The sequence below is a fragment of the Nerophis ophidion genome, linkage group LG10 (assembly GCF_033978795.1).
Source record: "Nerophis ophidion isolate RoL-2023_Sa linkage group LG10, RoL_Noph_v1.0, whole genome shotgun sequence".
NCBI classification, from domain to species: Eukaryota; Metazoa; Chordata; class Actinopteri; order Syngnathiformes; family Syngnathidae; genus Nerophis; species Nerophis ophidion.
The window spans coordinates 61941227-61967077 of NC_084620.1; the positions used below are offsets into that span (position 1 = coordinate 61941227).

The following is a 25851-nucleotide window of genomic DNA, read 5'->3' on the forward strand; positions in this document are numbered from 1 at the left end:
TTCATTTGACTACGACGCCCGCACTAGTGGAGGTTTTTGTTGGTTGTCTGGCAACCGACTAGCCCTCAGTCAGCCCGCCGTCCTGCATCCTGGCACTTGTCTACATCCGGGTCCCTGCAAGTCCCCGGATGACAAAGAGGAAGTAAGTGTTCCATCCTGGTCCCTGCAAATCCCCGGATGACAAAGAGGAAGTAAGTGTTCCATCCTGGTCCCTGCAAGTCCCCGGATGACAAAGAGGAAGTAAGTGTTCCATCCTGGTCCCTGCAAGTCCCCGGATGAGAAGGAGGAAGTAAGTGTTCCATCCTGGTCCCTGCAAGTCCCCGGACCACAAACAGGAAGTAAGTGTTCCATTCGTCGGTAAAAGTCTGCTCTTGTCTTTGCTGGCCAACACCGGAGACGCATCGCAGCGCTTCGAGCCGCAGTGAAGTCGCCATGTTAAGAGAAGAAAGGCGACACGCCATTAGCTTCTCCTGGGCCACTAAAATGGCGCCGCAGCTTCTTTCCTCCTTTTTTGTCGGATGCACGATCTAACTTGTGTTTCCCACGCAACTCATGTCCGTGTAAAGTCAAGATTGTCATGTGTTCATCCTGCAATGTGATGGGAAACAAAACACAGTTTGGGAAAACTAAATATTTCATGCATTTGTCCATTGAATGGACATTTCCAGGCGTGACCAGCAGAGGGCGGCAGTGGATAGTTTGACTCACAACTAATGACGTCATCTTACCAAGAATAATGCATCCATCCATCCATTTACTACCGCTTATTCCCTTTGGGGTCGCTGGTGTCTATCTCAGCTAATTAACAGGCCGTGAAAACATTCCATCACTATGGAAGCCATCTTTCACTTCATGCTGGACAATGTTCATGACAAATGTGTGCTTTGTTTTAAAGTCGTCATATTTGCTTCTACACTGTATGAAGAAAACATTGAAAAGGAATTTTAACTTTGCAACCTCATTATTCTATTGGCTAAGTTTTACATTCATAAATGTAAGTTTCTCAATACCTGACCTGTCCTTTGTGCCTTTAAAAAAGATGTAGAACGCTACCTTAAAACTCTCTACCTCGAACAACAAAAACGCTGTGAAAACGATGATGCTGTGTTCCAACTTTAAGTTATTTACTAACATTGAGTGAGCCTATGGCTTTGCACTTTATTATATATATATATATATATATATATATCCATCCATCCATCCATTTTCTACCGCTTATTCCCTTTCGGGGTCGCGGGGATTCTATTTCAGTTACTTTGAATTTACAACCCCCTGGCGCTATTTTATTTTGTACCGTTTTTGTACTTATTTTAATTGTTTCTCATCTGTTTGTAAATGTTGAAATTTATAAATAAAAGTAAAAAAAAAAAGGCTTCACGGTGGAAGAGGGGTTAGTGCGTCTGCCTCACAATACAAAGGTCCTGCAGTCCTGGGTTCAAATCCAGGCTCGGGCTCTTTCTGTGTGGAGTTTGCATGTTCTCCCCGTGACTGCGTGGGTTCCCTCCGGGTACTCCGGCTTCCTCCCACTTCCAAAGACATGCACCTGGGGATAGGCCCCTCCCACCTCCAAAGACGTGCACCTGGGCATAGGCCCCTCCCACCTCCAAAGACGTGCACCTGGACATAGGCCCCTCCCACCTCCAAAGACATGCACCTGGGGATAGGCCCCTCCCACCTCCAAAGACATGCACCTGGGGATAGGCCCCTCCCACCTCCAAAGACATGCACCTGGGGATAGGTTGATTGGCAACACTAAATGGTCCCTAGTGTGTGAATGTTGTCTATCTGTGTTGGCCCTGTGATGAGGTGGCAACTTGTCCAGGGTGTACCTCGCCTTCCGCCCGATTGTAGCTGAGATAGGCGCCAGCGACCCCAAAAGGGAATAAGCGGTAGAAAATGGATGGATGGAAGTTAAAAAAAAATTACATGCCACAATAAATGTATCTGACAGTTCCTTCTGTTCTTCTGCAACAAAATGATTGACAGTATTGCTATAAATTCAGCACACGTGCTGTTAAACTCTTTTAAGAAAGAGTTCAGTTTGAGGGGAAAACTAAAACAACTTTAGTATTTTGTTTGTTGCTTCAGTGGATTTGGAGAAAAATAAGTGAACTGCTGTCTAGGCCATTGTTTTCAACCAATGTGCCGTGGCACACTAGTGTGCTGTGGGAGATAGTTTCACCTTTTTGGGTTAAAAATATTATCTGCAAACCAGTAGTTATAGTCTGCAAATGTTGTGTTGTTGTTGAGTGTCGGTGCTGTCTAGAGCTCGGCAGAGTAACCCTGTAATACTCTTCCATATCAGTAGGTGGCAGCCGGTAGCTAATTGCTTTGTAGATGTCAGAAACAGTGGGAGGCAGCGAAACCAAAAATAAACAAAAGGTGAGTGCCCCTAAGAAAAGGCAGTAAAGTTTAGGGAAGGCTATGCAGAACCAAACTAAAACTGAACTGGCTACAAAGTCAACAAAAACAGAATGCTGGAGGACAGCAAAGACTTACTGTGGAGCAAAGACGGCGTCCACAAAGTACATTTGAACATGACATGACAATCAACAATGTCCCCACAAAGATGGATAAAAACAACTGAATTATTCTTGATTGTTAAAAGTAAGTAGATGCGGGAAATATTTAAAGACAGACATGAAACTGCGACAGGAAAATACCAAAAAAAAGAGGAAAAAGCCACCAAAATAGGAACGCAAGACAAGAAGTCAAACACTACACTCAGGAAAACAGCAAAAAGAGTGAAAATAAGTCAGGGTGTGATGTGACAGGTGGTGACAGTACACCTACTTTGAGACAAGAGCTATAGTCATGCATGCTGCTTATGCTTTAAATTCAGAGAACAACTTTTTACTGTCAATATCGGCTACTGAGTTTCATTTTTTAATGATTTCTGCTGCTGTTGTGCCTCCGCATTTTTTCAATGAAAAAAATGTGCCTTGGCTCCAAAAAGGTTGAAAAACGCTGTTCTAGAGCAGTGGTTCTCAAGCTTTTTTCAGTGATGTACCCCCTCTGAACATCTTTTTTAATTCAAGTACCCCCTAATCACAGCAAAGCATTTTTGCATGAAAAAAAGAGATAAAGAAGTAAAATACAGCACTATGTCATCAGTTTCTGATTTATTAAATTGTATAACAGTGCAAAATATTGCTCATTTGTAGTGGTCTTTCTTCAACTATTTGGAAAAAAAGATATAAAAAAAAAAACTAATAACTTGTTAAACTAAACAAGTGATTGAATGATAAATGCAGATTTCTCCACATAGAAGTAATCATCAACTTAAAGTGCCCTCTTTGGGGATTGTAATAGAGATACATCAAGTTACTTCTAAACATTTCTTCAAAAAAAATACATCTTTAACATCAATATTTATGGAACATGTCCACAAAAAATCTGGCTGTCAACACTGAATATTGCATTGTTGTATTTCTTTTCACACTTTATGAACTTACATTCATATTTACAACTTTTTGAATTGTTGCTAATTTTAGAATATTTTTAAAAATCTCAGGTACCCCTTGGCATACCTTCAAGTACCCCCAGGGGTACGCGTGCCCCCATTTGAGAACCACTGGTCTAGACTATCAATAATAAAAAGCAGGAGGATTTTATTTTATCTTACTAAATGTATTTGATATTTCCATTTTGACAGAAAACATAGATTTATTGCATGTGATTGCATATCTTTTAAACTTTAATATTATGTGATAATGCAACAAATATACTATTGTGTATTTAACAACTGGAGTTCAAATTGATGTAATTAATATCTGCTTGACTTATGATTTCAAAGCAAGTTATCCATCAAATTGTACATTGTAAGCCTGAATAATTTAGGACTAATAATAATAATATTAAATCATTATCTATTATGTCTTTTTACATAGACGATCATTTTTGGGGGGGATTTGTTGCAGTAAAAAAAAACTGGCAGCTCAGTCGCCAAAATTTTACTGTACAATTCACAGTGTTGTTGTTTTTTTTACAGCAAATTAATGAAATTGGAAAAAAACGATAAACAATTGTTTTTTTTTATCGTTAAATCCCTTGTAACCCTGAATAATTTGACTAATATTAGTGATAATATTAGATAATTGTCTGATATATTTTTACATAGACAATATTTTTATTTTGCAGCTGTAGTAGAAAAAAACTGGCAGCTCAGTTGCCACAATTTTACTGCAAAATTATGTTGGCATATTACTGTAATTGGAAAAACGGTACAATTGGGTTTTTTTTCCCTCGTTAAATCCGTTGTAACCGTTGTAATTTCTGAATAATAAAAATAATATTAAATAATGGTGTATTATCTTTGTACATAGACAATCATTTTTTAAAATTTTGCAATTTTATTGTAATATTTTTACAGCATGTTACTGCTATTAGAAAAACGGTACAATTGGTTGGTTTTTTCCCGCTAAATCTGTTGTAACCCTGAATAAGTTATGAATAATATTAAATAATTGTGTATTATAACTTTGTACATAGACGATCATTTTGGGGGATTTTACAGTTGCAGTAGAAAAAAACTGTCTGCTCAGTCGCCACAATTTTACTGCAATATTTTTTACAGCATATTACTGTAATTGGAAAAAACGGTACTTTTTTTTTTTTTTTTTTTACCGTTAGATGTGTTGTCATTTTTACAAAGAACCAATAATGCAGTGGGAGCAGGTTTGACGTTACAGGGTTTAGAAACCAGATTTACATGTGAATAAGATCAACAGTTTGGTTGTTACTAATTATTATTATGACTTGCAGGCGAGGGATGAGCGCCGCCGAGGAGGAGCGTGATGGCGACACGCTGGAAGCGGTGGAGTCGGTCACACTGACGCAAGACAACCATGACAACGTCGCATTACACGCCCCCCCTAAGGGTGTGTCACACTCAATCCTAAACCACTCACCTTTGTGTGCTGACTGTGTGTGTGTGTGTGTGTGTGTGTGTGCGTGCGTGTGTGCGTGCGTGCGCAGATGAGGACTGTGAGCCCTTTGCCAAAAAAGTGCGTGGCGCCCCAGAGGACTCCGACTCGTCCTTTTCCGTGGTGGCGGTGCCCAGTGAGCAAACACAATTGCATAATTAGTTAGTGATAGCGAGTTAACGAGGTCTTCCTGGGTCCTCAGTGGCCGACGACCAGGAGCGCTTTGAGGTCACCATGACAACCACGGCAGAGGGCGGCCTCTCTCAGGAGGGCGTGGCTCACATTCAGGTAGGCCACGCCCCCGGAGACTCGCGGGTCACAGTGGAGTCACAGGCGTGTGCGCAGGTCCTGCGCGAGGAGGCGGAGCTGGCGGCCAACGAGAAGGCGGAGGTGTCGGCCGTCAGCCAGGCGTGGTTCACCACCAAAGAAGACAAAGACTCGCTGGCCCACAAAGGTCAGGACGCCATTTTGGCAAGCACCTGCTAATGGCGAGGAACTAACCGGGTGTCCTTTTTTTTTTCTTCCTTCCTTTGCCTGCTAGGTCACAAGTGGAAACAAGGGATGTGGTCCAAAGAGGAGATCGACGTTCTCATCACTAACATCAAGCAGTACGTCAAGGTGGGTTCAGTCTGGCCCGATTGATGTCCCCAATTAAAATATGAAGCATGTGTTAAACCTCATTTTGAATATTTTATAGTCTAATGCTGCAAATATGCCACTATCTGGCCATTTTTAGTCAATGACCATGAATTTTATGTTGAAGTGGCATGAGCATAGCATCAACTTATATGACCCAATCCAAACAACCTTTCCCACTCATGGTGCAGCTCAACTATAACCCACACAGAAAGTCAACACACATGGTCGCACAGAACACACACAACCTACTCACTAAACGTTGTGGACATTATAACAAATGTCCATACACTCAATAAGCAGGGGCGTCCATGAAAAAGACGTTGCTTGGATGACAACATATGTTGCTCTAAAAGCTGTATGTACCTTTCAGCATTAATGGTGCCTTCACAGATGTGTAAGTTACCCATGCCTTGGCCACTAATGCACCTCCATACCATCACACATGCTGGCTTTTACACTTCGCGCCTATAACAGTCTGGATTGTTCTTTTCCTTTTTGGTCCGGAGGACACCACGTCCACAGTTTCCAAAAAACAATTTGAAATATGGACTTGTCAAGACCACAGAACATTTTTTCACTTTCCATCAGTCCATCTTAGATGACAACGCCCAGAAAGCCGGCAACGTTTCTGGGTGTTGTTGATAAATGGCTTTCACTCTGCATAGTAGTTTTAACCTGCATTTACAGATGTAGTTACTGACAGTGGTTTTATGAAGTGTTCCTGAGCCCATGTGGTGATGTCCTTTACACACTGATGTTGCTTTTGGATGCAGTACTGCCAGAGGGATTGAAGGTCTGTAATATCGCTTACATGTAATGATTTCTGGAGTTTCTCTGAACCATTAGATTATATTACAGACCTTACATGGTGAAATCCCCAAATTCTTCGCAACAGCTCATTGAGAAATGTTGTTCATAAATTGTTGGACAATTTGCTCATGCATTTGTTGACAAAGTGGTGACCTTTGTCCCATCCCTGTTTGTGAATGAGTATTTCATGGAAGCTGCTTTTATAGCCAATCATGGCACCCACCTGTTCCCAATTAGCCTGCACACCTGTGGGATGTTCCCAATAAGTGTTTGATGAGAAATTCCTCAACTTTCTCAGACTTTTTATGCCACTTGTGCCAGCTTTTTTGAAACATGTTGCAGGCATCAAATTCCAAATGAGCTAATATTTGCAGAAAATAAAGTTTACCAGTTGGATTATTAAGTATCTTGTCTTTGTAGTCTATTCAATTGAATATAAGTTGAAAAGGATTTTAAAATCATTGTATTCTGATTTTATTTACCATTTACACAACGTGCCGACTTCACTGGTTTGTATGTATGTATGTATGTATATTATATATACATACACACATATATATATATATATATATATATATATATATATATATATATATATATATATATATATATCCATCCATCCATCTTCTACTGCTTGTCCATTTTTTATGTGTATATATATATATACACACACACACACATACATTTGAATAATGTATGTGAGTATATATGTACATGCTGTCTCCTTTCGGCAAATTTTTTACAGTCAAACGTTTGTCCACCCCTGGTGTAATGTGTGTTTGTGTGTGTTTCCGTTTCAGTCGCGAGGCATGGATGACCCGGCCGAGATCATCTTCGAGATGTCCAAAGAAGAGAGGAAAGATTTCTACCGCTCGGTGGCGCTGGGACTGAACAGGCCGCTCTTCGCCGTCTACAGACGAGTTCTACGGATGTACGACAACCGCAACCACGTTGGCAAGTGAGTGAGGAAAAGGGCGACGACCTCAGTGACGGTGAAGTAGGCGTGCGCTAACATGAGGTGTGTGTGTGGGTGTGTGTGTGTGTGTGTGTGTGTGTGTGTGTGTGTGTGTGTGTGTGTGTGTGTGGTCGGTCAGGTACACCCCAGGAGAGATTGAGAAGTTAAAAACGTGAGTTTTGTCGTCATCGTCTTCTACGTTTTGCCGTTTGTCTGGTGGTCACATGGCTGCTGTTGTTCAGGCTGAGAGATCGCCATGGCAACGACTGGGCCGCCATCGGCGCTGTGCTGGGCCGCAGCGCCTCCTCCGTCAAGGACCGCTGTCGCCTGATGAAGGACACGTGCAACACGGGTACAAAGTCATTCTTGCCGAGCCGTGTATGGAGAGACTATATTTAGTTTGCTTTGTGCTCAGGGAAGTGGAGCGAGGAGGAGGAGCGCCGTCTGGCCGAGGTGGTGTACGAGATGGCGGGCGCCTCTCTGGGGTCGGCGGTCACGAGGGGTGTGTCCTGGGCCTCGGTGGCCAATCAGGTGGGCACACGCTCGGAGAAACAGTGTCGCTCCAAATGGCTCAACTACCTCAACTGGAAGCACAGCGGCGGCACCGAGTGGACCAAAGACGACGACCTCAACCTCACGCGAAGGTGAGGGAGGACATGTCCACACACACACACACACACACACACACACACACACACACACACACACACACACACACACACACACATTTATAGCTTTGTGTATGTGTGGGTAAGGATTTTAGAGTTGGAAGTGGAAGATGAAAATGAAATCCAGTGGGAGGAGCTTGCTGGCGGGTGGAGCAGCGTGCGCTCGCCGCAGTGGCTGCGATCTAAATGGTGGAGCATCAAGAGACAAATAGCCAATCACAAGAAGATCCCCTTCAGTGGTAGGCGCAAGAAAACTAAACTTTTGCTGTTTCTTGTAGTCAGTGCTGACATCTTGCGTGCGTGCAGTCTTACTCAAGGCCCTCCACGAGGTCATGGCGTCCTCACAGGCGGCAAGCGGCTCATGCAGCCCCTCCCTCCAGATACGACTCAGCCGATTGGAGGAGAGCGGCGCAGGCCCCGCCCCCGGTTCCGTGGCGGCGTTGCAGATCCCCGTGCAGATCCCGCTCCAGATCACGCACCTGGGTGAGGCTGGCCGCCGTGTTGGTGCCGCCCTCGCCTCATTCGAGCGCTGACCCGAGTCACTTCCTTCTTCTGCTCAGACCCTACGGCGGCAGGCGGCGACGGCGACGCCATCACACTCAGCGGCGCAGCTCTGCAGGCCTTTGAGATCTTGCCGGTAAGTGGATGTGCTGAAGCAGGAGGGCCACATGGCAGCCATGTTTGTAACAGTGAAGAATGGATGAACTTGCCTCTGGACTTCATTATTATTTTATACATTGTTATGTTGACCCTGTGATGAGGTGGCGACTTGTCCAGGGTGTACCCCGCCTTCCGCCCGATTGTAGCTGAGATAGGCTCCAGCGACCCCGTAGGGAATAAGCGGTAGAAAATGGATGGATGGGTGGACATTGTTTTAAGTAGACTGTCAATTTTACTGTAAAAACTTAACTTTTAAAAAAATTCACTGTATGATGTTTTTTTAAACAACATTTTACAGTAGGTGGTAAAGCTATGGGGCGGCATAGCTCGGTTGGTACAGTGGCCGTGTCAGCAACTTGAGGGTTGCAGGTTCGATTCCCGCTTGTGCCATCCCAGTTACTGCCGTTGTGTTCTTGGGCAAGATACTTTACCCACCTGCTCCCAGTGCCCCCCACACTGGTTTAAATGTAACTTAGATATTGGGTTTCACTATGTAAAGCGCTTTGAGTCACTAGAGAAAAGCGCTATATAAATATAATTCACTTCACTTCAAAACAGTACCATTGTTTTTTTGGGGGGGTTAACGGAAAAAGCTGGCAGCTTAGTTGCCAGAATCACAACATTATATTGTGAATAGAAAAGTTTTTTTTTTTTTATTCTGGGAACTTAGCTGCCAGTTTTTCTCCCGTAAAAACAAATGTACCGTCTTTCCAATTACAGTAATACACCGTTAATAACAACAACCGTAGATTTAAGTCACAACCGGAAGTTCAGTCAACAGAATTTTAACGCAAAAAACAGTAATTTTTTTCAATATACATTAATATGCTGTAAAGAACAATGTAAAATGTATTGTCATTATTATTAATATAATGGGTAGTTTGCTGTAAATTTTAGTGTTTATTGTGAGCGAACTGTGGTGCTGAATTTCCTTCAGGGATCAATAAAGTACTTTCTATTCTACTGGACAAAAAAAACATGTTTGGAAAGTAAGATAATATACTGCAATATTTCAAGCAGTACATATATTTTTTCTGTCAAAATGAAAATAATCCGTTACATTTAGTGAGAAAATATGAAGTACTTTGTTGACATACCATTTCCAGGTGTTTGCGAGCCTTACATTTGACACCTGTGTGCTGAAGTGATGATGATGATGATGATGTTGATGTTGATGTTGCTGTCACTGTCAGTCCTTCCAGCTGCAGCCCACCAGCACGCCGGGCACATACGTCCTGCAGACAACATCCAATCAGGGTCTGCCCATCAGCTTAGCCAATAGCGGCACCGTTACCTTGACGACGGGCTCCTCCTCAGCATCCCACGAGCACATCATCCTCCACAGCCTGGCGGTTCGTCTCCACGCCGCTTCCGGACTTATCTGCACGAGGACCACGCTTTAATGTTTCATGTTTGTTGAAGGCCAACAGCCTCTGCTCCAGCGACGGCGTCATCATCCAGACTCTCACCTCCGACTCCTCCCCCACGGACCCTGAGCTGGTCGTAGAGACCGAGGGGCGGAGTCAGGATGCTTCCAATATTCTGGAAGGTTCGGAAAAAGTGGCGGGAAGTGAGGAGCCAATGACGAAGGTGTGAAGGAGTTTGGTAAGATGTGTGCAGCGACGCTTGATCAAAAATGCCAACATCTTGTCTGCGTGCATCAGGAGATGACCGCCTCACCGCCGCATCCCGAGATAGCGAGCGACGGCGCCGTCCTGATGGTGTCCTCTCCCAACATCAGCAGCACGCTGACAGGTGATGCAGCAGTGACGTGTGTTTGACTTCAACTAAAGACGTCTTTGTCCCCAGATCCCATCTTGGAGAACCAGGAAGGTTCCGATTAGAACTTTTTCATCTTCAAAAGGACACGTTACGTCGAATGCGCCAAACAAGAAGAGCGGACTCAGTTGCATGTATTTATTCCGTAAAATAGTCAAATAAAAAAAGGAAACTGACAATCCTAAGGTCGTGTGAGGGCGGGGGGTGTTAAAGTTACACAAACACTTCACATGTGAAGCTAGACCTTCACCCAACTAGTGAGTCAACTTCCTACGTCATGTCCAACCTAGTCTTTGGAGGTCACCACTTGACAGGAAGTGCTTTGTGCCGTAGTGGGGGTGTTCATCTTCGAAGCGTGTCGCGACAGGCTGGTCGTCGTGGCAACTTCCACAATGTCCATGGTCCGTCAGACAAACACAAACAGGAAGTGATGTGTGCGTGCACGTCCTTTTTGGTCCATCAAGAGTCCACGTGGTGAGGTGGCGGCGTTCTGCTCCTCACCTGACATCGTGGAAGTAGAGGTTGGCACACAGACACAGCAGCACAATGGACGCCAGCTTGAAGTAGATCAGATTGCGGAATTTGGGCTCCAGATCGCCTTGGCGGTACCAGAAGATCTAAGGCGAAAAGTTGTGTTTACGCATTTTTTTGGTAAGTGTGTTTGTCTTTTCTACCAGTACTGTGGCAGAGCCGCAGGAAAGTGTGTGTGTGTATCTACCAGTACTATGACAGAGCCGCAGGCAAGCAGGAAAGTGTGTGTGTGTATCTACCAGTACTATGGCAGAGCCGCAGGCAAGCAGGAAAGTGTGTGTGTGTGTGTGTGTGTGTGTATCTACCAGTACTATGGCAGAGCCACAGGAAAGTGTGTGTGTGTGTGTGTGTGTGTGTGTGTGTATGTATGTACCAGTACTATGGCAGAGCCGCAGGAAAGTGTGCGTGTGTGTGTGTATGTACCAGTACTATGGCAGAGCCGCAGGCAAGCAGGAAAGTGTGTGTGTGTGTATCTACCAGTACTATGGCAGAGCCACAGGAAAGTGTGTGTGTGTGTGTGTGTGTGTGTGTGTGTGTGTGTGTGTATGTACCAGTACTAAGGCAGAGCCGCAGGAAAGTGTGTGTGTGTGTATGTACCAGTACTATGGCAGAGCCGCAGGCAAGCAGGATGCAAACAGCAAAGAAGACATTGAGTGGCCGTGGAGGCAACGATGGGAAGACAAAGGAGCTGATCACAGTCACCTGCAAGGTAAACACATGACATCATGAGAATGTGAATTAAAGCATGACATCGTCGTAGAATGGCAATGGAGTACATGACATCATTCTTGAATGGTAATTAAATACAAGACATCACTGTAGAATGTTAAATACATGACACCATTGTAGGTTGTTAAGTTAATGACATCATTGTACAATGTGAATAAATACATGACATTGTTGAATGGTAAATAAATACATGACATTGTAAATTAAGTTAATGACAATTGTGGAATGTGATTAAAAACATATCATTGTAGAATGTAATTAAATACATGACATTGTAGAATGTTAAATACATGACATTGTAGGTTGTTAAGGTAATGACATTGTGGAATGTGATGAAATACACATTGTAGAATGCAATTAAATACATATTGTAGAATGTAATTAAATATATATCATTGTACAATGGTAATTAAATACATGACATTATAGATTAAGTTAATTACATTATTGTAGAATGTAATTAAATACATGACATTGTAGATTAAGTTAATGACATCATTGTAAAATGTTGATTAAATACATGACATCATTGTGGAATGGTAATTAAATACATGACATTGTAGATTAAGTTAATGACATTGTAGAATGTAAATAAGTACATGACATCATTGTGGAATGCTAAGTAAATACAAGACATTGTAGATTAAGTTAATGACATAGTAGAATGTTAGACATCATAGTAGAATGTAGACAAGTACATGACATCATAGAATGTAAATAAGTACATGACATCATAGAATGTAAATAAGTACATGACATCATAGAATGTAAATAAGTACATGACATCATAGAATGTAAATAAGTACATGACATCATAGAATGTAAATAAGTACATGACATCATAGTAGAATGTAGACAAGTACATGACATCATAGAATGTAAATAAGTACATGACATAGTAGAATGTAAATAAGTACATGACATAGTAGAATGTAAATAAGTACATGACATCATAGTACAATGTAAATAAGTACATGGTATAGTAGAATGTAAATAAGTACATGGTATAGTAGAATGTAAATAAGTACATAGTATAGTAGAATGTAAATAAGTACATGGTATAGTAGAATGTAAATAAGTACATGACATCATAGTAGAATGTAAATAAGTACATGACATCATAGTAGAATGTAAATAAGTACATGACATCATAGTATAATGTAAATAAGTACATGGTATAGTAGAATGTAAATAAGTACATGACATCATAGTAGAATGTAAATAAGTACATGGTATAGTAGAATGTAAATAAGTACATGGTATAGTAGAATGTAAATAAGTACATGGTATAGTAGAATGTAAATAAGTACATGACATCATAGTAGAATGTAAATAAGTACATGGTATAGTAGAATGTAAATAAGTACATGACATCATAGTAGAATGTAAATAAGTACATGACATCATAGTAGAATGTAAATAAGTACATGGTATAGTAGAATGTAAATAAGTACATGACATCATAGTAGAATGTAAATAAGTACATGGTATAGTAGAATGTAAATAAGTACATGGTATAGTAGAATGTAAATAAGTACATGACATCATAGTAGAATGTAAATAAGTACATGGTATAGTAGAATGTAAATAAGTACATGGTATAGTAGAATGTAAATAAGTACATGACATAGTAGAATGTAAATAACTGTTCACAAAGTTGGTATAGCCCTACATTTAGCTTATGTAGAGGAGAGACTTGAGAAGGCCACAAAGCCCATTTCGGATATAATTCCACGGACAAACATCTTGACTTTTGCAAATCGACCAGATTGAAAAGCCAAACGCAGTAAAAGCATTCAAAAGCAAAACATGACTCATCACCCAACTATTCCTTTCCCTTCAATCATGGCAGAGTTCTTCAAGTATGAAAACCAGAGCGAGCCACCCAGCATTTCCAACCAAGGGCTTTTACGCAGCAGCACTAAGGCGGACATACTTGAATGCTTGAACGTCCAAAAAGTCTGCATAGCAGCAGCTAAGGCCACTGTAATAGTGCTTGATGGAGCAGTAATGGCCCAAATGGTCCGGCCCCTCGCTGCAAATACATTCAATGACTACATAAACACCAATATTGCAGGGTTTGTTAGGTCATACATGAGCCAAGACTCTGTTGAGCGCTTGGACATTGTGTTTGACACATATCCAGAGAAGAACCTCAAAGCACAAAATCACCAACGCTGAGGAATTGGGAATATAACTAAAATAGGCGTTGGCAGAACTCCTATTCCAAAGTGTAATTGGAACAGTGAATTCCTGAAAAATGAAGATAACAAGAAAGAACTGTTTGGACTTGTGTCGAGCTCACGAAGGATGACATGCAGGGTAAACTACTGCTGTGTACGAATAATGATGATGTTCTCTGCAACAGGCCTGGATTCGATTTGTCTACACTTAAGCCTTGTAACTATCATGAAACAGACACGAGGATGGGTCTGCACTTTGCCAATGCTGGGGCCAATGGTCATAAAAAGGCTTTTGTCCGTACTGTTGACCGTGATGATGTTGTTGTTGCAATCCACTTTTTTGATGCATTAAAGATCACAGATCTTTGGATTCGCTTTGGCTGTGGAAAGAGCTACCGAGACATTCCTGTCAATGAAATCCGCAATGCAATAAGTCCTCAGAAGTCACTGGCATTGCCTCTCTTCCATGCTCTGACAGGATGTGATACTACATCAGCCTTCCCTGGCCATGGGAAAAAGAGTGCATGGGCAGCTTGGGAGGCCACACCAGATCTCACAGACACCTTGGTTGCCCTCACCTTGGAGCTTGAGAAGATCAACTCTGATCCTGTTTACATGCAACGACTGGATCGTATGTTTGTCATCATGTACTGTAAGAACTGTGGCTGCAGTAGTGTAGATGAGGCCAGACAGTGGCTATTCTGAAATGGTACAAAGTCTCTTGAGAACCTTCCTCCCACCCAAGCTGCACTGACTCAGCATGTAAAAAGGGAACTGCTGCAGGCCAGTTTTTATTGGAGTCAGGCAACCTCCGTCAAACTGAATATTCCCAATTTTGGAATGTGGAGATGGAACACCTCGACAACAAAGACTTGGGAACCATACTGGACCCATCTGCCAGATGCCAGTACAGCCTGTGCCATCCTTCTTCACAGCGGGTGCAAGAAGTCTTGTAGCGGGCGCTGCAAGTGCTTTAAATCTGGGGTCTGTTGCATGTGCGGGTGCATGCACCAACAATGAGGGTCCATCACACTAACCTGGATGCGCACACTTAGTGCAGCTTTTGTTAAGTAATTGGGGAACAACAACAAAAACAACCCCACCCCCCTAAAAAAAATAATAATAATCAAAAAATAAATAAAAAGGGAGAGAGGAAGACAGCCTCCACGTGGCTTCCCCCGCAAGTAACCAAAGAGTAGTAGCCCTTTAAGCGAAACCAATGTCTTCAAAATGTCACAGCAATAGCCGCCCCCCCCCCCCGACATTTCATACAAACAATAGAAAGGAATCCTGCATGTTGCACCAGGTGTTACTCATAACAATGCCCAAGTTACGTCCAATGTCTTCAGAATAGCAAAACGCCACCTGGAAATATGCAAATAAGGGGTCTAGACAAACCCAAAAATAAAAATGAGCATTCCAACACATTTATAATTGTCAAAACACATAAAATAGACACCAAGTTTACATTTGTAGCTCATCTGTTTTAAATGTTGGAGACAAAAGCTATTATAAGTGGCGGCCATATTTGATTGGCCGCTGTGGCGACCCCAAAGGTCCCCGGCGCGGGCGCCCAAGCTAAATCATTTTATTATGTCCTGAACTACACCTGTGCCAAATTTGGCGCTTTTATACAAAAGCGAACGAAAATATCCCTGAGGGCCTCCACTATTGTATTTTAACTGCACTTAACATAGTAGCCACCTGTAATTCCGTGTTTTGTGGGTGTGTCCCACATCTGCGGTCCCCTCCAAGGTTTACTATTGTCATCCCATTGGGTTGAGTTTTACCTTGCCCTGATGTGGGATCTGAGCCGAGGATGTCGTTGTGGCTTGTGCAGCCCTTTGAGACACTCGTGATTTAGGGCTATATAAGCAAACATTGATTGATTGATTGCTCTGATTACTGCTTTGCATATGCCCTTACACAGTTAGTCATATGAAGCCCTCTGGTTCTCCTGCAGATGCCCTCCCACCTCACCTGTTTAAGGAGGTATTTGCTACTATTGGATCAAGTGTCCTTAACATTATCAATAGTAGCCTCTCTTCTGGAATAGTTCCAGTAGAGTTTAAACATGCAGTGGTACGACCTCTACTTCAAAAACCAAGCCTCGACCCCTCTCTCCTCTCTAACCTTAGACCTATCTCTAATCTTCCATACATTTCCAAAATATTAGAGAAGGTTGTCTACAGTCACTTGTTGCTCTTCTTAGAGGATAATGGTATCGCTGAGCTGTTCCAGTCCGGTTTTAAAGCCCTCCACAGCACAGAGTCAGCGCTTCTAAAAGTTTTTAATGATATCCTCCTGTCAACTGATTCTGGCAAATATGTCGTCCTGGTGCTTTTAGATCTGTCTGCTGCGTTCCACATCGTCGACCACGCCACCTTAATCACTTGTCTTGAGAACTGTGTGGGTATTAAGGGTGCCACCCTCAACTGCTTCCGGTCGTACCTAGTCGACAGGAGTTTTTGTGTAGAAATAGACCGTTTTATGTCTTCCACAGCTCCTCTACCACACGGGGTCCCCCAGGGCTCAATCCTTGTCCCAATCCTCTTTGGGCTTTACTTTCTCCCCTTTGGTTCTATTTTTAGGAAGTACAGTATTGCATTTCATTTTTATGCCGATGATTGCCAGATCTATTTTCCCATGGCACAAAATAACTTGGTTCAACGTCTGTTTGACTGCCTGCACGACATCAAAGCCTGGCTTTCAGCTAACTTCCTGAGTCTAAATGAAGACAAAACCGAAGTTATGTTGTTCGGTCCAAGTCACTCTCCCTCCCCCAACGTTGACCTCGGCACTCTGACCCCGTATCTCAGCGACTGTGTCACAAATCTGGGGGTAAAGTTGCACTCAGATTCTAAATTCGAAAAACAAATCAGCAGCGTCGTTCAAAAAAGCTTTTATCAATTACGCCAAATAGTGAAAGTGAAACCGCTTCTGTCAGGACATGATCTGGAGAAATTAATTCCCGCCTTTATCTGGAATGGTTTAGACTACTGCAATGCCCTGCATGTAGGCATTAGCCAGGCGTGCAGCTGGTGCAGAACTCTGCTGCTCTTCTGCTAACACAGACCCGCAGACGTGAGCACATCACCCCTATATTAGCGTCCCTTCACTGGCTCCCTTATCCAATCAATTTTAAACTCCTTCTGTTAGCTTTCAAATAGTCTGAACAACCTCGCGCCAACATATCACTAGCCGAGAGTGGAGTCGGCCGTCTTGGTTGCTTTGTTGGGTCTGCTCCTGTCTCTGGCCATGCTCCCTCCACCCCAGCGGACGATGGCGTGGAACACCGCAGAGGCCACCACAGTGGATATGTTTCTTTTACTTTTTATTCATAGCTGTATGTAGAAGTGTCTGGTTGTATCTGCTGCTTTAATGTCTTTAATGTCCTCTGTGTTCTTTGATGTTTGACTCTTACACACATGTAAGAGGGATGTGTACTATGGCTATGAGTTGTTTTTTTCCCTTGGCCTCAGTCTGCACCCCCTTCTCCAGGGCCCAGGCTAAGACCGATTTTTTTATTTTATTTTAATCCTATATTTTTTTCTCCGACCCCCCCCCCTTGTTTACCTGTATCTCATCTTTTTTAAAAGGGGCGCTGGAAGTCGGCAGACCCGTCAGTGATCCTGTTCTGTCTCCCTGTAATGTTTGTCCGATCTTGAATGGGATTGTGCTGAAAATTTTTATTTTCCCGAAGGAACTCTCCTGACGGAATAAATAAAGTACTATCTATCTATCTATATCTCTCCGACCTCCTTCAGCCTTACTGCCCCACCCGATCCCTAAGATCATGTGATCAGCTGCTACTGAGGGTCCCTGACACAAGACTGAAGCTTAGAGGTGACAGAACTTTTGCCGCTGCTGCTCCCAAGCTCTGGAACCACCTACCTCTGAATGTTAGACAAGCCTCCTCTCTTCCTCTTTTTAAATCTCTCTTAAAAATATACTTTTATTCCTTGGCTTATAACACTGAGTGATATCCATCCTGCAATGGCGCCCCATTATACACCTGCTGTGAACCTGTCTTTATGTTTTATTTATTTATTTTGTATCATGTTCTGTTTGTGTTGTGTTGTTTGCTCGGTTCTCGTATTATCTTTTAACCTGCCCATTGTACAGCACTTTGGCTACCCCTGTGGTACATTTTAAATGTGCTTTATAAATAAAGTTGATTTGATTTGACATGGCATTCTTTCGATGAGTAATGACGTCATGTACTTATGACAATAAAGAAATCGCATTGAATGAGAAGGTGTGTCCAAACTTTTGGCCTGTACTAAAAGGGAATAAGCGGTAAAAAATGGATGGCAGCTGGCAGTAATGACGAAATGCAGTTATGAGCCCGCCTTCTGCCCGAATGCAGCTGAGATAAGCTCCAGCCACCACCCCGCGACCACAAAGGGACAAGCGGTAGAAAATTGATGGATGGATGAATTGTAAAAGATTAAGAGAGCTTGCTTGACTTTACAATGCGTTTTTTTTTAAACTTCATTTATCCAGTAAAGTCCGACTGGGGTTTAAAATCCTTTTTTCACGGGAGTCCTGCCATGGCAATGGGAGCGAGGTGAGTGAAGTGTCTTGCCCAAAGACACAACGGCAGTGACTAGGATAGCGGAAGCTGGATTCGTTTCAGGAAACCAAGTTTTTGGACGACTGCCCTAACATCTGAGCCACGCTGCTCCGGTAAAACAGCGCAGCTTTTCTTCATGGTCTGGACTGGAACACTGGTCACATGACATGATGCACTTTGCTTTTTTCCTTAAAAAGGGGTGACAAAAGTGTTAGGAGTACTTACCAACACAACGAGAGAGGTAAATCCCCCCACTGCCAGGTTGATGATGCGATCCTGGATGAGAAGACAGGCGATCATGTGAGGTCAGCGTTCCCATGGCAACACTAAACATGGTGAGCAACCCTCATTTGTGTGAGCTCCCTACCCGTGCGGACGTCTCCCCAAACAGCGGTCTGTTGTCCAGGCCGCTGGTGCCGTACGTCCTGCTACTGAACTCATCCATGGTGCACACGCACTAAGCAGCGCCACCTTCTGTGTTGCATGCTAGCCTGCTACCGACCCTTCTGCGTGGTCTTCATGCACAGCATCCAGGTCTTGATGGGACTGAGGTGTTGGCCCGGTGGATGTTACCTTTGTCTGTGTGACACAAGCACAAACAAATGACTGAAGTGCCTATTTTTTAACTAACACCACTACTAAGCAAGTTACACAATCCATTGTATCGTCACATCTAGACAACTGCCCAGCAATCTGGTCTAATGCATCCAAACAACAACTAAATAAAATCCATCTTACACAAAACAGAGCTGCCAGACTAGCTTTCCATTGCTCATTTAGGACCGGCATTGAGATCATGCAGGGTTTCCCGCAGCGCTTTGTTGTTAAGGGGGCCGCCTTAACGACAAAGAGCAACCGCCTAAACTAAAGTCTTAAATAAATATGTATATATATATATATATATATATATATTTATATATTTATTTGTCCTGTAAATTAAGCATGATGAGTTGAGCATTTGTCAGCATGTGGCCCCACTTTTAACTCTTTTGCAAACACTTATTTACAATAAGTCATTATTTTGACTTAGTAAATATTGACTTACTAAGACAAAATAATGATATACTCAGTATCTCAGGTAACTAAAGTAAAAAAGTTCAAGTACCAATGATTGTCACACACACACACTAGGTGTGGTGAAATTTGTCCTCTGCATTTGACCCATCCCCTTGATCACCCTCTGGGAAGTGAGGGGAGCAGTGGGCAGCAGTGGTGCCGCGCCCGGGAATCATTTATGGTGATTTAAACCCCAATTCCAACCTTTGATGCTGAGTGCCAAGCAGGGAGGCAATGGGTCTCATTTTTTTTTATAGTCATTGGTATGACTCGGCCAGGGTTTGAACTCACAACCTACTGATCTCAGGGCGGACTCTAACCACTCGGCCACTGAGTAGGACTGTTTTGTGTTTTGTTTTTACTTGACGGAAATAATATCGAGCTATACATCTTATATTGCCACTCAGCATACGGAGTGGAAAACAAACAAAAATTGTAGGCTTCTTCACGTGACAAAGCCGGCCTACTTCACCACAGTCTGTATTCTATTGCCCCCCAAACCTGCTAATCTGTATTCTCAGCTGTTGCTTGCTAGTGAGAGTCACAACTACGGTACCAGACTAGCCCTAAGGAGGTGCTCTCACCCGTCTTAAACCCAAAACTGATGTTTTGAAAAGACTAACGCACATGGCAATCACTTACTGGACTTCGACTTCCACAATATTTGCTATCAACGACCAGCACAGAGGGTTTTAAGAATAGAATAAGAGGAGAAGTATTGCAGAAAGAGATTATTTTAGATTGTACCTAATGTCATGACTGGTTTTATTGATTATTGACTATTTTATTGATTAACTGACCAGCAGTAGAAAATGGATGGATGGTACTTTTTCGTCACTTACTGTTTGTCTTTGGTACACTAATGTGTATATTTTAGGCAGATGGTTCTTTGTTTTATTTTTGCAAAAAATATATATATATATATATATATATTTATATTGGGGGCTTCACGGTGGCAGAGGGGTTAGTGCGTCTGCCTCACAATACGAAGGTCCTGCAGTCCTGGGTTCAAATCCAGGCTCGGGATCTTTCTGTGTGGAGTTTGCATGTTCTCCCCGTGAATGCGTGGGTTCCCTCCGGGTACTCCGGCTTCCTCCCACCTCCAAAGACATGCACCTGGGGATAGGTTGATTGGCAACACTAAAATTGGCCCTAGTGTGTGAATGTGAGTGTGGATGTTGTCTGTCTATCTGTGTTGGCCCTGCGATGAGGTGGCGACTTGTCCAGGGTGTACCCCGCCTTCCGCCCGATTGTAGCTGAGATAGGCGCCAGCGCCCCCCCGCGACCCCGAAAGGGAATAAGCGGTAGAAAATGGATAAATGGATTTTTATATTGCTCTTTTTATCTTTGGTATGAACATTATTATGTAAACTATGAGTTACTGTTTTGTTTTGGTTCTTTGTTGTTGCTATTTTTGTATTACAACATTTTATTATTTGATCATGTTTTACTGCATTGTAATCTTTGTTTTGTGATTGTGGGATGTTTGTTGCCTGGACCCCAAGAAGAATAGTCTCCACTGTGGTGTAAACTAATGAGGATCCTTAATAAACTAAATCAAACTGATCCCTGACCATGTAACCAGCAGTACAGTGGCACCTCTGTTTTATCGGTGTAGGATTAGGTTTCCAACAAAAATCTGGCTGATTTTCAATATCACACAGAGACAAACCAGCGATATATCGTGTATATCGATATATCGCCCAGCTATCGATATATATCGTGTATTGTAATATGGCCTAAAAATATTGAGCTATTAAAAAAAGGCCATATGGCCCAGCCCTACTTCTTACACCTAGTTGCAAGTGAAAAAGAAAGTAAAAAGATTTGAAACCGCAGTTAGAAAAGTGATTTGACTGCTTTGCTTCCTCTTTCTTTTACAACCACAACGACCACAGTGATGCTGCAAACGGGAAGCAAATCTGGCCTCTGCTGCAACGTGCACACAAGCAGCTGTACACCCCCCCAACACACACACACACACACACACACACACACACACACACACACTTTTGCAGCTTGTGATGTTCTCCTGAGCCTTTGTGGGTCACAAGGCAGCAGGAATGGAGAAAAAAAGCCCGGCCGGCAGAGCTTTGGTAGCCCAAAACAAGAGCCCGATTATGAAAACAGCTTATAATCGGCCTTAAGCTACATTCCGCATCAGACTTGTGATGCACAAGGGACCTTAAGACGGAGCCAAAAGGAGCCGCATTTGGTCCATCTGAAAGTTGCCAGTCAGAGGATCCTAACAGCGGCCCCTACGCAGATAAGCATGAAGTGAAACCAAAAGGCAAATGTTTTTTTATGAGCGTGCTGTCCAAGGAGACGAGCACCAAACCGAACTGTCAGTTTGGATGTACTGGTCACAATGCGGTTTATGATTGATGCTGGAAGATCATAGCACTTACCAAAGTGTCCAGTCAGGGCCGCTAATACCATGCGTGTACCGCTCAGTGCCTGGGAATTACAGTGGAGAATAATAAAACCCAGACCATCCATCCATCCATTTTCTACCGCTTGTCCCGTATGGGGTCATAAGGCAAAAACATCTGCATTAGACAATTGCTGCAAGCTAACACAAATACATTAAGCTGGCCAGGCTACCAGGACATTTTTCTTTCTGTCTTTCTTAAACTCTTAAACTTAATATTTCAGTTTTATAGAAAACTTAGCAAAGACATAAATAAAAATGTAGGTTTTTATTATGCTAACATTACTCTCGGCATCCTACTTATGTCTTTAAAGGGGAACTGAACTTTCTTGGAATGTTAACTTTATTGGAACTTTGAAGCGAAGTGAATTATATTTATATTGCACTTTTTCTCTAGTGACTCAAAGCGCTTCACATACATTTTTAAACAAGTGTGGGTGGCACTGGGAGCATTTGGGTAAAGTGTCTTGCCCAAGGACACAACGGCAGTGACGAGGATGGCAGAAGCGGGGATCAAACCTGGAACCCTCAAGTTGCTTTACCAACTGAGCTATACCGCCCCATATTGTCTATCATTCACAATACTTATGAAAGACAAAAACACATTTTTTAATACATTATAATATATTTTATATATATATATATATATATATATATATATATATATATATATATATATATATATATATATATATATATATATATATATATACATATATGCATCACAAGACTACTTCATCTCTACAGAACTGTTTCATGAGGGGTTCCCTCAAACCTCAGGAGATTTATATATATATATATATATATATATATATATATATATATATACATATATATTTATTTTGCCTCAAAAGAAAATAACGTATGCCTTGGTGCCCTTAAATATGAGCCCTCGTGTGGTGTTCGGGTCTGTGGGACTTAATTTTAATATTTTATTAGAAGAAAAATTCCACAATTAATTAATTTTTCGAACTGAGACTCACTGACTTTGGCTCATTTTCTGTGAAGAACATTTATCAGAATACATATGTAATGACCATACACCCACCAAACACATTTCTATTACATATAAGATGTCCGGGTCCACTAGACCCGAGGCTAATAGAAGTATGGAAATTGATGTTCTGTGTACCACACACACACACACACACACCGAGACAGGAGGAGGACAGAGTTTAGGTACACAGAACATCTGAGGGTCAAATGAGCGAGAAAATGAGAGCAGACAGTGTTGACAAACAATTTTGTGTGGGAACCGCAGGGGCAGAAACACAAAAGAAGAATCCGTGTGGGATGCAGAAACTGTCAGATAAATTTTCCGTGCAACGTTCATATTGTTGTCACTCAGCCAGCGTTTGTGGGTCTGATGGACCTGTTGCATTTTCTGGCTTGTAATACATCACAATCAAACACTTTCATGTTAAAATACTGAACAGTTGTTTATTGGGATAAGGTAAACATCTGGACAGATGTTTATTGGGATAAGGTAAAAATCTGTTCATTATTTTAACATAAAAGTGATTGATTGCGAGGCAATAAAAGCCACAAAAGGGGTCCATCAGACCCACAAACATTGGCTGAGTAACAACAATATAAACATTACACAGGGGTTAAGGTAGCACTTGCCTTCACCTTAAAAAGTGAAAATTTGAGGCCTGCCTTAATTTACAAAAGTACCGAAATACATGTTGGTACAGGTACCAAAATATTGGCATGGTGACAACACTACATTGCATCCTTGCCTGAGTTTTGTCTGTCTTTTGTGTGTTTTTGTCTGTTTTGTGTGTCTTTTCTGTGTCTTGTGTGTCTTTATCTGTGTTTTGTGTGTCTTTGCTGTGTTTTGTGTGTCTTTGCTGTGTCCTTGCTGTGTTTTGTGTGTCTTTGCTGTGTTTTGTGTGTCTTTGTCTGTGTTTTGTGTGTCTTTGCTGTGTTGTGCGTGTCTTTTGTCTGTGTTTTGTGTGTCTTTGCTGTGTTTTGTGTGTCTTTGCTGTGTCCTTGCTGTGTTTAGTGTGTCTTTGCTGTGTTTTGTGTTTCCTTGTCTGTGTGTATGTGTGTCTTTGCTGTGTTTGTGTGTCTTTGCTGTGTTTTGTGTTTCCTTGTCTGTGTGTCTGTGTGTCTTTGCTGTGTTTGTGTGTCTTTGCTGTGTTTTGTGTGTCTTTGCTGTGTCCTTGCTGTGTTTTGTGTGTCTTTGCTGTGTTTTGTGTGTCTTTGTCTGTGTTTTGTGTGTCTTTGCTGTGTTTTGTGTGTCTTTGCTGTGTTTTGTGAGTCTTTGCTGTGTCCTTGCTGTGTTTAGTGTGTCTTTGCTGTGTTTTGTGTGTCTTTGCTGTGTTCTTGCTGTGTTTAGTGTGTCTTTGCTGTGTTTTGTGTTTCCTTGTCTGTGTTTTGTGTGTCTTTGCTGTGTTTGTGTGTCTTTGCTGTGTTTTGTGTGTCTTTTCTGTGTCTTTGCTGTGTTTTGTGTGTCTTTGTCTGTGTTTTGTGTGTCTTTGCTGTGTTTTGTGTGTCTTTGCTGTGTTTTGTGAGTCTTTGCTGTGTCCTTGCTGTGTTTAGTGTGTCTTTACTGTGTTTTGTGTGTCTTTGCTGTGTTTTGTGTTTCTTTGTCTGTGTTTAGTGTGTCTTTGCTGTGTTTTGTGTTTCCTTGTCTGTGTTTAGTGTGTCTTTGCTGTGTTTTGTGTTTCCTTGTCGGTGTTTTGTGTGTCTTTGCTGTTTACACGCCTCTCGGCCACCGTACGGGATAGCTGTGCTATATGCTGCGATGTATTCGCTAGCAGCGCCATTGTTTATTCTCTCAGCAAAGACACAAGTAACTTAAGGAGTCGTCAAACAGCTCGCTGGGAAATGTATGCAGGAAGTGAAAGTGAAACTGGACGCTCAGCAAACACAGAAAGCGCTGCTAGCCTCTCATGCTAACTTGAGCTTTACCGGGCTAAATGCAGCGAGGCTAAGCTAACAACGCGCAGTGACGTCATCGCCACGAATGAGAACATTTGGGAGAAGACATCACCGCGTAGTCGGAATGTAAATAACCGAAAAGAGGCGAAGACTTACCTCTTAAAGCGGATGTCGGCTGTGCTGGAAAGTTTGGCGACAGCAGGAGACAGACTCGATGACGTCATAAAGGGGAGGAGCTTCGAGTCCTTAAAGGCAAATGTCTTTCTTTTTAGTGAGCAGACACCAGACTGCCTTCCAAAAATAGCCAAAATAAAACATGCAAACTCATTAAAAACTTATATTGAAGTAACCTGTTGATATTCTAAATTGATTCATTTTCAAAGTGGAGGAGTTCAATCAATCAATCAATCATAGAATAGAATAGAATAGAATAGAATAGAATAGAATAGAATAGAAAGTACTTTATTGGGGGAAATTCAGCACCACAGTTCACTCACAATAAACAATAATGATAATAAATAATATATGACATATATTATATAGATAATATATGAATAATATATGAGCGCCCCCCGCAACCCCAAAAGGGAATAAGCGGTAGAAAATGGATGGATGATCATCATCCATCCATCCATCTTCTTCCGCTAATCCGAGGTCGGGTCGCGGGGGCAGCAGCTTAAGCAGGGAAGCCCAGACTCTCTCTTCGTCCAGCTCTTACCAGGGAACCCCGAGGTGTTCCCAGGCCAGCCGGGAGACATAGTCTTCCCAACGTGTCCTGGGTCTTCCCCGTTGCCTCCTACCGGTCGGACGTGCCCTAAACACCTCCCTCGAGAAGCGTTCGGGTGGCATCCTGACCAGATGCCCGAACCACCTCATCTGGTTCCTGTCCATGTGGAGGAGCAGCGGCTTTACTTTGAGTTCCTCCCGGATGGCAGAGCTTCTCACCCTATCTCTAAGGGAGAGACCCGCCACCCGGCGGAGGAAACTCATTTGGGCCGCTGGTACCTGCGATCTTGTCCT

At 42.5% G+C, this 25851-nt stretch overlaps 2 protein-coding genes across 5 annotated transcripts; one reads left to right on the forward strand and one right to left on the reverse strand.

The window, feature by feature from the left end:
* Window positions 1–134: 134 nt before the first annotated feature.
* Window positions 135–10621, forward strand: dmtf1 (cyclin D binding myb-like transcription factor 1). 3 transcript variants are annotated; one of them, XM_061914362.1, is made up of 17 exons: window positions 140–338; window positions 4765–4880; window positions 4978–5061; window positions 5128–5213; window positions 5271–5379; window positions 5467–5543; window positions 7175–7332; window positions 7469–7501; window positions 7572–7681; window positions 7745–7973; window positions 8085–8236; window positions 8304–8480; window positions 8558–8634; window positions 9851–10009; window positions 10080–10247; window positions 10322–10412; window positions 10467–10621. In XM_061914362.1, exons 2-17 carry the CDS (start codon window positions 4772–4774, stop codon window positions 10499–10501), a joined length of 1854 nt encoding a protein of 617 aa, XP_061770346.1. In that variant the 5' UTR covers window positions 140–338; window positions 4765–4771; the 3' UTR covers window positions 10502–10621. The 3 variants fall into 3 exon arrangements, 2 of the variants coding, with proteins under 2 accessions (XP_061770346.1, XP_061770345.1); XM_061914361.1 differs by having other exon boundaries at window positions 5128–5379; XR_009808581.1 differs by lacking the exon at window positions 10467–10621 and having other exon boundaries at window positions 135–338; window positions 5128–5379; window positions 10088–10247.
* On the reverse strand, window positions 10561–25073 carry tmem243b (transmembrane protein 243, mitochondrial b). 2 transcript variants are annotated; one of them, XM_061914375.1, is made up of 5 exons: window positions 24988–25073; window positions 18823–19034; window positions 18681–18731; window positions 11565–11669; window positions 10561–11053 (listed from the first exon to the last, which is right to left on the reverse strand). In XM_061914375.1, exons 2-5 carry the CDS (start codon window positions 18898–18900, stop codon window positions 10934–10936), a joined length of 354 nt encoding a protein of 117 aa, XP_061770359.1. In that variant the 5' UTR covers window positions 18901–19034; window positions 24988–25073; the 3' UTR covers window positions 10561–10933. The 2 variants fall into 2 exon arrangements, with proteins under 2 accessions (XP_061770359.1, XP_061770360.1); XM_061914376.1 differs by lacking the exon at window positions 24988–25073 and adding an exon at window positions 21920–21968.
* Between the last annotated feature and the right edge of the window lie 778 nt (window positions 25074–25851).